The 12500-nt window shown below is 44.4% G+C and overlaps 1 protein-coding gene across 1 annotated transcript in view; it reads right to left on the reverse strand.

The window, feature by feature from the left end:
• Positions 1–5339: 5339 nt before the first annotated feature.
• Positions 5340–12500, reverse strand: part of slc22a16 (solute carrier family 22 member 16) — a gene marked incomplete at its 3' end in the record, with an annotated part of 26709 nt that continues 19548 nt past the window's right edge. Inside the window, exons 4-5 of the mRNA XM_084338560.1 lie at positions 10521–11088; positions 5340–5467 (exon numbers count right to left, since the gene is read on the reverse strand). Coding sequence (XP_084194686.1) covers positions 5340–5467; positions 10521–11088 — 696 coding nt within the window. The remainder of the gene's footprint in view (positions 5468–10520; positions 11089–12500) is intronic.

Consider the following 12500-nt stretch of genomic DNA (forward strand, 5'->3'; position numbering starts at 1 on the left):
AAGAGAGAGAGGAAGATAGATGGAGAAAGAAAGGGACAGTAGAGAGAGTTGGAGAGAAAAGAGAGACGGAGAAAGAGAGAGGGAAAGAGAGAGAACAATATGATCTTTGTTGAATTCATAAAAATTTTTGCTGCCTAAATTCAATCGGACTGTCTTTTTTTCTTTCTTTTTATCCTTCTTTATTTCCTTTTACCAACACTCACTGTGTTATCTCTCTCTCTCTCTCCCGCTCTCTCTTCGCTCTCATCCACCTGTTCCCCTCCTGATGTCGGTTGACTGCTGCTTAACCTTTGCAGAAGGGTCCTCAAGGTCAAAGGTCATATTTGTTTGGACATTAATTATCGGCTCTTTGCCAACTGACTGGACAGACATTATATGTGGGTCAAAGGACAGAACATAAAACGCACGTACGCACATACGACACATAACACACACGACACACAAAATAGTAAAGACGAAAGATAGTAAATGTAATGAAAGTGTTTTTGGCACTATTGTACTGTTTGTAGACTGAAATCTGTTGTAGGTAAATAATCAGGATGTTAAAGTACTGTATTGACCCAGACATAAGACAACCCCCTCCCCCTATTTTTCAAGACACATTTTGGGAAAAAGATTTTTTGAAGATCAAATCTTGATTGCCATTCTTGGCCTATCTGACCAGAATGTAGGCCACCAATAATGCCAACACATTGAATAAAACCTATTTCATTTATATCTTGGAAGTGCCTCGTTGATCACGTGGTCTTAAAGTTGAAATTATAACTCTTCCTCAGTCCTGACCCTGGTTAACTTCAACCTTCTGAAACCTACTGGTTAACCAGTGGATCATCCAACATCAACATCACTGTCTTCTGAAGGCTGTACTGGGTTCAGTTTTAGTTGTAAGTTAGTGTGAAGCCAGTGATATCATATTAATCTTGAGATTGCAAGGAATCCATTGATAACCCTAACCCTGACCCTAACCCTAACATGTAATACTAGCTTACCGGGAAAGGAGCTAAATATCGCTCCAGATTTGCGCTCTCTTGTCTCTACTCTCTAGAGTGTGAATATGAGACAACCTTGCCTTTTTTTGCAGCAAAAAAGCAACATCTTGTATTGAGGACAATACGGTACTTAGTGGCTTCTGTTGGGTGGAGTTCAGCCTTAGTAAAATAACACGTTATATCTCCTCACACAAGCACACATGAACACACACATACACACACAACACAACCTTCTGCACTCGCTCACACACAAACGCACCATAGGTAAGACAGAGGCAGTACTATTAGGCTCCAAGCCCAAGCTCAGGAAAGCACAGGAGTTTAACATCCAGCTAGGAGCTGTAACCCTAAAACAGCAAAAAAAAGTATCTAGGCTGTATGATAGACGGGAGCCTAGATGGGGAGGCTATGGCCTCCCAAGTACTGGGCAAAGTCAACGCCCGCACCAGGTACCTAGCTAGGAAAGCCAACCTCCTTGGCAGAGATGTCACTCCATGTTACCTGCTACCTGTTACTGCACAATGTTGTTTCCTTCTTTTGATTCTATTATATGTACCACTGTATTGCACATCGTTGCGGGCAAGACCACCCGCATTTCATTGTATACCTGTATGCCGTGACAATTAAAACTCTTGACTTGACTTGACTTGACTTGAGCCTCAGGCTACTAGCAAATAGCCTAGTACTCTGCCACTTTGACTATGGTAGCGTGTCTTGGTTCAAGGGCCTGACAGTGACCATAAAAAAGAAGCTTCAGGTTTCCCAAAATAAGCTGGTAAGGGTGGTAATGGGTCTTGGCCCTCGCACCCACATAGGGAGGAGTCACTTCCAGGAGCTTAACTGGCTTCCTGTGGAGGCCAGAGTTACCCAGCTCAGACTGAACATAGTGCACAATATCATAAACCAATGGTCCCCTAGATACCTCCAGAACTACTTCACCCCGGTCAACGAATCCCACAACCACAGAACTAGAGCAAGCATAGCAAACCTGAAGCCTGCTTCTTTCCGATCCAACCTGGGCCAGTGCTCCCTTACTTTCTCTGGAGCCCAGGATTGGAACAAGCTGCCTATCCCCATTGATTGATTGATTGATTGAAAACTTTATTAACAGATTGCAGAATGGGTACAATACAGTACAGCTCAATACACACAATTGTTAAGGGGATGCAGACCAGAGAAAGACTTTCGTCTTGTTTACATCAGGGTCCCCCATTTTCAATTCATCAGGACATATATGACATACATGACATACAGATAGTCAGTACTGCTACATCTATACATTTATGACATACCAGATTTGCAAATACAGTACTGTTTGTGATACAGAAGGAGTCAAGAAAAGGGAGTATATACATTTGACGTAGAAACTGTACATTGGAGGAGGTTGGGTGGGGGGGGGGGGTTGGGTACATTGGGATATTGACAACCATATGGGTAATTTACATTGGAGGTGGTTGGGGGGGGGGGGGCACACTGTATAAACAAGCAAAACTGTACATTGAGGGGGGGGGGGGAGGAGACACTGTACAAACAAACAAAATTGTACATTGGACTATTGACAAAACCATACTATGTAAATGACTGTACATTGGAGGGGGTTGGGTTAGGATATTTACAGGGGCCAGTGTTGAATTGCAGTCGCCCGTAGGTGTCCCTTGAGAGAGGTTTTGAAAGTGGGTAGTGATCCACATTCCTTTACAGCTTTGGGTAGGGCGTTCCACATTGATGTGGCATAATTGCGAAACGTGTTTAGTCCCTTATTTGAGCCGAATCTGGGTTTAACATGATTTGTGGAGCTCCCTCTGGTGTTGTGATTGTGGTATTCACTGACCTTTGGGAAGTATTTTGACATGTACATGGGTACCTTGGTCGTGTAGTGTATCTTGTAGACCAGGCCCATTGCAAGTTGCTGTACTCTGTCGTCTACTCTAAGCCATCCTAGGTTGTCAAAGTGGGCAGGGGTGAGGTGGGTTCTAGGAGTAAGGTCAAGCAGTAGTCTGACCAGTTTGTTTTGAGATGTTTGTAATTTTGTTTTTAGCGCCTTTGAGGTGCTTTGGTACCATGAGGTGCAAGCATAGTCGTAGTACCCCTGAATGAGTGCTCCTGCCAGAGTCTTCAGGGTATTCTTGTTTACCAGAGAGGAGATCCGGTACAAGAATCGAGTTCGTTGGTTGACTTTTTTTATTACATTGGATGCCATTTTGTCACAGGAGAGATTAGCCTCTAGGATGGAACCCAGGTAGGTAATTTCATCTTTCCTTGTGACAATATTGTCACCCACTGTAACTGAGAAGCCGTCGGTCTTGCTGAGTTTGTTATTTGAACCGAAGAGAATGGACTCTGTTTTGCCCATGTGTAATGATAGTTTGTTATCAGCGAGCCATATGCAGATTCTGCCTAGTTCCGAGCTGAGGGTTTTTTCAACCTGTAACTTGTTCTTGTCAGAGACCAGCAGGGCTGAGTCGTCCGCAAACAGGAACAAGTTGCAGTCACAAGCTGACGACATGTCATTTGCATAAATTAGGAACAGTAGCGGTCCTAGTATGCTTCCTTGTGGAACACCACAGCTCACTGTGAGGGGGGGGGATAGGGTACCGTTTACCTCCACCATCTGTTCCCTCCCCTCAAGGTAGGATTGCATCCAGCTCACTGATAGACTATCAAAACCAATTGCTTTTAGCTTGTCAATCAGAATGGAGTGATTGACCGTGTCAAAGGCCTTTTGTAGGTCCAGCATGACCATGCCGCAGTATTTGCCTGCGTCCACCTCTTGTTTGATGTGGTCATTCAAATAGAGAAGGCATGTGTCAAGCAGAGCTCGAGCCTCCACAGCTTCAAGAGAAGCGTCAGGAAGTGGCTCATGGACAGAATAGAGGAATAGACCCCTATAGTTTGAATGGGTTTCCAATCAGTTTTTAGTTATTGTGGGGTATACAATTTTAGCGATAGGTTAGTCTTTTAATGTTTTAAATGTATGAGTTTTGTGTTATTGTCAGTTTTTAGTTATTGTGGGGTATACAATTTTAACGATAGGTTAGTCTTATAATGTTTTAAATGTATGAGTTTTGTGTTATTGTCGTGTTTTTGTTGTGGCCTAACAGCCCTGGGACCATGACGGAAATAAGGGTTTTACTCTTTCTCATGTTATCCTTTGGATCCTTGTTGTGTGTTTTTAATCCATCAATAAAATAAAATAAAATAAAATCATAGGTCACTTTAAACACACAAGAAAAGGACACTTTAAGAAAATACCTTGTTGTGATTATTGCATAATATAGCTAGTAACAGCAAGTATAGCATAGGGACATAGAAGTAGAACTGTATATTGTATAAAGATTACATAGGACCCAGTGCCTTGAAGTGATTTATTAACATGTCTATTTTATCATGTCTATTCTACTTATTTTTATTACTATAGTATTTACTATTATTGCTATTGTATTCTTGCACAATCGTAGCGGGCATGGCCAACCGCATTTCACTGTATGCCCTGGTATGCATGTAATAAATAAACTCTTGAATCTTGAATCTTGAATCTTGAATCTTGAATCTCACATTCTTGGAATTTGAATCTCGTACATTTACCAGGAGTTCCTCCACCAACCAACGACACACACACACACACACACACACGCACATGCACACGCACGCGCACGCACACACACCTACACACACCTACACACATGTTTGTTTATGTGAAATATGAGGACATTACATAGACATGCATTATGTAACTAACCCTAACCTTATACCTAACCATAACCTAACCATAACCGAACCCTAACCATAACCTAATCATAACTAGGGATGGCCGATATTATCGGCCGATATCGGCAGTAAAATGTGATATCGGAAAATATCTGTATCGAGAAAAAAAAAAAAAAAAAAAAAAAATATTGCATCCAGTGAAATTATTAGTTACCTGAAATTATTCCGTTTTTTGGGGTGGGAAACCCTGCATATATCGGTATCGGTTGATATCGGTTGATATCGGTATCGGAAATTAAGAGTTGGACAATATCGGAATATCGGTATCGGTAAAAAAGCCAATATCGAGCATCCCTAATCATAACCATAACCTAACCCGAACCATAACCTGATCATAATCATAATCATAACCATAACCTAATTTGTGTTATGGGGACACCAAAATGTGTCCCCATAATGTTTTTGGTATCCATTGCGTGAGTGTGTAAACAGGTCAGTGTCCCCTGTAGTATAGCAATACAAGTACACACACACACACACACACACACACACACACACACACACACACACACACACACACACACACACACACACACACACACACGCACACACACACACACACAAAGAAACATGTCTACGCACCTGGGGCACAAAGATGATGAGCATGCAGGCTACCCCTGCCAGTATCAGAGCTGGTGCACACGTCTTACTCCTCCCCACCCGATCCATCATGAGACAGCCAACCAGATAGGAGGGGATCTCCACCGCACCTAGAAACAGCCAATCACAGCATCAATCGGTCAGGGGGGGGGGGGTTACCATGGAATTTTTGCAATGCCCGCCGACCCTCTTGGTACAGGAAGAGTTTTTTCTATGGTCATAAAAAACATAGAAACACTCCGGTATCAAAGACAGCAAAGCAGTGGCATATATTTCATTCAGGGTTTATGACATTAGTAAGAAAAAAAGCTGCAAGAAAACGGTAAATGTCTGGCATCAATGGTTGCCAAATACTTACTGTCAAATTACAGTAAAATCAAATACATTTACAGATGACAACCTTTATTTAATGGTTAATATTTTGATAAAAGGTAATTTACTGTATTTGTATGGCATTTACACTTAAAGTAGAAAAACAAAAGTAATCTGTAAAATAATACAGTGAATTTCCAGTGAAAAAAAAACATTTTACAGTGTATGCACAGTCTTATCATGACCGTGTCCTGGTCTCAATAAACACACAGGAAAATCGATCTAGGGTTGCTATGTTGCTTAGTAACATTTTTAGGCGGTTATTACGGCCATAGGGAGTGTGCTTCCTGAACCCGAGTGTGGACTCTGGCACTAACGGGAGATCTATTGTGTCTGAGTTTCAGCAGGGAACGTGCCAACGATCTGCGTCTTCGGTGAAAGGTCTTGGCGAGAGGCGTTCAGCTTCGGGATATAAGCCAACAACACAAAGACACCAGCTGGCGTTCAGCTGGCGGGACACGTCTGACACTCAGACGGAAGATAATCTCCAAGCGCAGCGCACTGAGCTAAATGAAACCATTTGTCGATAATTGGGTCTCTCGACAACACACACAGGCTCTACTGTCTCTACAGTCTGAACCGTCCTTATCTTAGATAGAACGAAGTCAAAAAGTAAAGAGTGAGTAAGAACTCATCTGAACGACGCAGCTGAACTTAACATACCCTCTGATAGCGTGGGGGTGAAACGTCCCTTTCATTACTCGTGCCGACCGGATCCTTTTAAGATCTACAATGTAGGCTACCGTATCCGACGGCTTGGCCCCCCCCCTTTGTAACAGCAGCACATTCCACTCCAATGAGGCCCATTGGTTTTTTAATCTACAAACATTTCACACATTTTCTTTTATCAGGCAACATTCCGGAGCTAAGACCCGTAGCGTAGCGCATTACATTTTGGTCCAGGAACGAGGCTTTTTCTAGAGCCCCTGACTGATACATGATACATCTCGGCTTATCGCCGCTATCAAACGCTATTATCAACACTAAATAGCCATTTAGCGTTAGCTCATTGTGTAAGCCAGCGTGAAGATAGCGGTGTCATGTGAAACTAAATATGTTGAGTGCTCAAACGATAGTACGAGTGATGAATTGAAAATGGGGGGGACCCTGATGTAAACAAGACGAAAGACCTTCTCTGGTCTGCATCCCCTTAACAATTGTGTGTATTGAGCCATGCTGTATTGTACCCATTCTGCAATCTGTTAATACAAATGTCAATCAATCAATCAATTAATCAATGAAGAGGACGAAACGGAACATTTCATTGCCCCGGAATAAAAAAAAGTCTTTACTTTGACTTTTTAGTACTTTTTTTTTTTTTTTTTTTTTTTTATTATTGGTCTTTTTCCCCCTCCATTTTCCTCCGATTTTCTCCCATCCCAATGTTAGTCGTATGCCAATTCCCAGTCCCTTCCTGGTCGCTGCGCTTTACCCCCCACAGTCAGATCATTTGGGAGAGTGGAGGCTACCACGTGCTTCCTCCGACACACGTCCAGCCAATCACCGCTTCTTTTCACCTGGCAGCGCGGATTCTCATTGAGAGGGCGTAGCGTGTGGGAGGACCACACTATCCCCCTCACGTCCAATCCGCGCTTAGCAGGCGCCCCGACCGAACTGTAGGAGTCGCTGTTTACAACGACCCGGACCCACCCCGCCAGCTTCTCCCACCCTCTGATACAGCCAATTGTATCAGTGCAGACGGCCAGCCAAGCTGGTGACAACCCCGGAGCTGTGAGCTGGATTCGAACAGGCGAACCAAGCTCACAGCTCCGGGGCTGGTGACGAACGCAATCTCCGCTCGACCACCTAACCGCCTGACTTTTTAGTACTTTTAAAAGTAGAAACTTTTTTACTTTTACTTAAGTGTGTTTTTAGCCAGATGCTCTGACTTTTACTTGAGTACGATTTTGAGACGCTACCCCTACTTTCACTTAAGTATAATTTCTGGGTACTTTTTACAGTAGATGCCAGCCATGCCATACTACTGTAGCTCATGTCATACTACAGTAGCGCTCATGCCATACTAGCTCACCGGTAAAGAGGCCCCATGACTTTTCACCTCAAGATATCTGAATGGAAATGGGTTCAATGGAGCCACATAAGTCTCTCCTTTACAGCCATGCTAATTTATACTAGTCGTGTGCAGAATTAGGCCCAAACAAGGCAGCTTTCCCTCTTTTTTCTATCTATACTATGTATACAACACAAGACATCCTGCCTATCTTTGTCACTACTCTTTAATAACCAAATTTGAGGGATCCTCGCTAAAGACGCATGTGAATATCGGAATTCTTTAGTCGCAAATATTGGCATTGCCCCCAAAAATATAGTAGATATAGTATCTGTAGATACTATATCTATATCTACATAGACATATCCGGCGGTGGTGTAGTGGTTAACACAGGATGGAAAAAGTGCAGAGAGACATTTCATCTGCGACTCAGTGCATGTGTGTGTTCCTGTGGGTCGCCCATCTTGCACAAGTGTGTGTGTTCATCTGCATGACAAATAGGACTAATAAGACGTCTTCTTCCCTTAGCCTACCTACTCTTACTAGTTACGCTGCTGCCCAGCATGACTACAACCATATTGTCTTTATACCTGTATCAGTATCACTGTACATAATAATATAATAATAATAATAATAATAATAATAATAATAATAATAATAATAATAATAATAATAATAATAATAATAATAATAATAATAATAATAATAATAATAATAATAATAATAATAATAATAATAATAATAATAATAATAATAATAATAATAATAATAATAATAATAATAATAATAATAATAATAATAATAATAATAATAATAATAATAATAATAATAATAATAATAATAATAATAATAATACACTTTATTTGTATAGCACCTTTCATACAGAAACTGCAGCTCAAAGTGCTTCACAACAGAAAAAATACTAAATGAGCACATAAAGTGCAGACATATAAAATCACAGTTTTTAACATTAGGATCTAACATCCCAACAGGCCACCTTGTTTATGGTTTGATTCCGTTTTAAATAGACAATAATAAAAAGAGTAAGATAGAATAGACAGAGTAAAATAGTGCACATAAAGTGCAGACATATACAATTAAATTAAATTTACAGTGCAATAAAATAGTTCTGGATTACTGTTTTAACAGTAATCGTCTTTACATTCTCTGTTTGGTATCCACGGTTTAAAACTTGACAGTCTTCCCTCCTGTTTGATACCCACTTTGACCCTTCAAACCTCCCACTCAGGGCAAACCTCCCACTCAGGGCGCAGTTCTAGGCCTGGGTCCTACACAAAAGCCTGGCAGTCTTTCTTGTTTGATACCCACACAGTTTAATACATGACCGTTTTGAACCTGTAATAAAAAGTAATCTAATTTAATCTAATCTAAAAATGTGGTATCGATCAGGCTCTAGTTTTCTTATCCCATTGCTCGCATGCTACTTCTAATCACTGCCTGAACTACAACAAACCAAAACAAACTGAGGAATAGTACATTATGATCAGAGACTTGTACAGGACCGGCTTGCTATCGGAAGGCCAATGACCCTAACTCACCCCTTTAACCCTTTCACTGCCGCACTGCCAAACGGTTAACCCTTTCACTGCGACAATACACAGAAGGTTAACCCTTTCACTGCCACACGACAGCAGGTTAACCCTTTCACTGACACACTGCAGAAGGTTAACCCTTGGGGCGGTTGGGTAGCGCAGTGGAGAATGCACTCGCCTACCACCGCAGAGACTCTGGGTTCGAATCCAGCTGTCAGCGGTACCTCCGGCTTGGTCAGTCGTCCCTACTAACACAATTGGCACTGTTAGCGGGTGGGAAGCCGGTGGGGTATGTATCCTGGTGGTTGTAAACTGTGGTTCCTACTGGTCGGTCGGGGCGCCTGTTCAGCAGAGAGGGGATCGGGGGGAAATAGCGTGAACCTCCGCACGCGTTACATTCCCCCAGTGAGAGTCCTCGCTGTCAGGTGAAAAGAAGCGGCTGGCTGACTCCACATGTATCGGAGGAGGCATGTGGTAGTCTTCAACCCTCCCTAGGCCGACAGTTGGGCAATGCGCGCAACGACCAGAAAGGGAATTGGCATAACGACTAAATTGGGATGGGAGAAAAATACAGAAAAAAGTGAGAACAAAAAAATTGATAAAAAAAAGAAGGTTAACCCTTTACTATCACACCGTCGGTAGTGTGATAGTAAAGGGTTCACCTTCTGTAGTGTGGCAGTGAAAGGGATAAAGGCACAAACGGTGCACAAGAGTCTGTAACGTATTTAGAAGTGAGGTTTTGAAAACATGGGAGAGTCTGGAGAGGCTGAGGCTGAGGAGGAGAAACTCACTCTGTTTACCTGAACAGAGAAGCCTCTGTCATGAGTTACATATCGGCTACCTGAGGAAACCATAGCAGGCTGAGACACACACACACACACACAAGGGGCGACAGTGGCCGGAGGTAGAGCAGTCGTCTGGCAATCCGGAGGTTCCCGGTTCGATTCCCGCTCCTCCCGGGCAGCGTGTCGATGTGTCCTTGAGCAAGACACTTAACCCCTAATTGTTCCCTATGAGCAGGTTGGCACCTTGCATGGTCGCCTCCGCCGTCGGTGTGTGAATGTGTGAGTGAATGGGTACAATGTGAGTAACAAATTGTAAAGTGCTTTGGATAAAAGCTGCTATATAAAAAAGCAGCCATTTACACACACACACACACACACACACACACACACACACACACGCGCGCGCGCGCGCGCACACTATAGCCGGCTGATCATCACCCACCGGCCAGGAACAGGTTGAGGTACTGGTTCCCCCCCAGGCTGACGGAGCCCAGGGAGAACACGTAGTAACCCAGGCTGCCGATGAACCAGATGGCCCACACCGTGCAGGTGCGGCCCGCCATCCTCCAGCTGCCGAACAGGTCCAGGATGGAGAGCTTCTTCTCGGGCACCGCCGCCGTGGCCTCGGCCTCGGCCTCCTTCCCCAGCAGAGCTCCGGAGCTCTGATGGTCCACCGGGTCCAGGAGGTCCTTGGCCTTCAGCTTGGGCTCCAGGCCGTTGAAGCGGGCCATGTCGTCCAGGAGGTTCTGGGTGTCCTGGAGACGTCCCTTGGACATGAGGTAGAAGGGCGTCTCGGGGAACTTCCAGCAGAAGAGCAGGAAGGGCGAGGTGCAGACGGAGAGGATGATCTGGTAGATCCACCAGACGCGCACCAGGTAGCCCATCAGCGCCACCACCATGATGCCCAGGGCGAAGGCGGCGTGCGTGTGCATGGAGGTCCATGTGCGCACTTTGCTGCCAGTGAACTCGGTGATGTAGACGAACGCCACCACGTAGTAACCGCTGGACACCTGGAGAGAGGGAGAGGGAGAGGGAGAGGGAGGGAGAGGGAGAGGGAGAGGGAGAGGGAGAGAGGGAGAGAGAGAGGGAGAGGGAGAGGGAGAGGGAGAGGGAGAGAGAGTCAGGGGAGAAGAGAAATAGAGGGAGGAGAGACAAGAGTTGGAGGGTTGAAGAGAGAGAGGAGAGAGCGAGAGAAGGACGGAGGAAGAGAGGGGAAAAGCCATAGGGAGGAGAGAAGAGAGATGGAGGGTTGAAGAGAGATAGAGGGAGGGAGAGAAGGAGAGAATGGAGAAGAGAGAGAAGAGAGAGAGAGGTGTTGGGAGGAAGAGAGAGAGGTGGGGGGGAAGGGAGAGAGAGAGAGAGAGCGAGAGAGAGAGAGAGAGAGAGAGAGAGAGAAAGAGAGAGAGAGGGGGAGAGAGAGAGAGGGGGAGAGGGAGGGAGGGAGGGGGGAAGAGAGAGAGATAGATGGAGAGGGGAGAGAGAGATAGAGGGAGGAAGAGAGAGATGGGAGAGAAGAGAGATGGAGGGGGGAAGAGGGGGAGAAGAGAGAGTCAGGGGAGAAGAGAAATAGAGGGAGGAGAGATGAGAGTTGGAGGGTTGAAGAGGGATAGAGGGAGCAAGAGTGATAGAGGGAGAGTTGAAGAGAGAGAGAGGAGAGAGCGAGAGAAGGAGGGAGGAAGAGAGGGGAAAAGACAGAGGGAGGAGAGAAGAGAGATGGAGGGTTGAAGATAGAGGGAGGGAGAGAAGGAGAGAATGGAGAAGAGAGAGGAGGGGGGATTGAAATGGAAAGGGATTGAAATGTTTAATCAATAAAGAAATATGGAATAGGAATAAGGGAGACCAGGGGTCAAAGGTCACTCCACACTGAGTTTGGAAAACGTCCTGTGAGCCCAACATATAAACACATCATATGCCACACCATCCCACACATGAGCCATGTTTTTGTCCTCTCTCTACGCCAGGTTACCCCAGAATAGAGTAGAGTAGAATAGCATCGAGTACACAATAGTTTTCCCCACTCTTAGTGGATTAGTCAGTTAATTGGTCTGTTTGGTCTTAATCCACAAAGCCTTTGTTAATTCAACTAGCTGTTTTTTTAATGCAGCGAACCAAAGATTGAAAAGTCAAACTACATCAGTTTCCCTCATGACAGTTGAAGCGTAAAGCTGCATTATCTGAGATGCTACGCACGCACGCACGCACACACACACACACACACACACACACACACACACACACACACACACACACACACACACACACACACACACACACACACACACTACACACACACACACACACACACAAATTGTGAATAGACCCCTGTAGACTTCCCCGATGCCGTTCATGGTTCACTGGCCAATCACTGATCCAAGAAATGAAGTCCGGGTCAAATCTCTAAGGCTAAACTCCACGGCTCAGT

This window comes from Notolepis coatsorum, assembly GCF_963971535.1.
Source record: "Notolepis coatsorum genome assembly, contig: SCAFFOLD_1789, whole genome shotgun sequence".
Lineage (NCBI taxonomy): Eukaryota > Metazoa > Chordata > Actinopteri > Aulopiformes > Paralepididae > Notolepis > Notolepis coatsorum.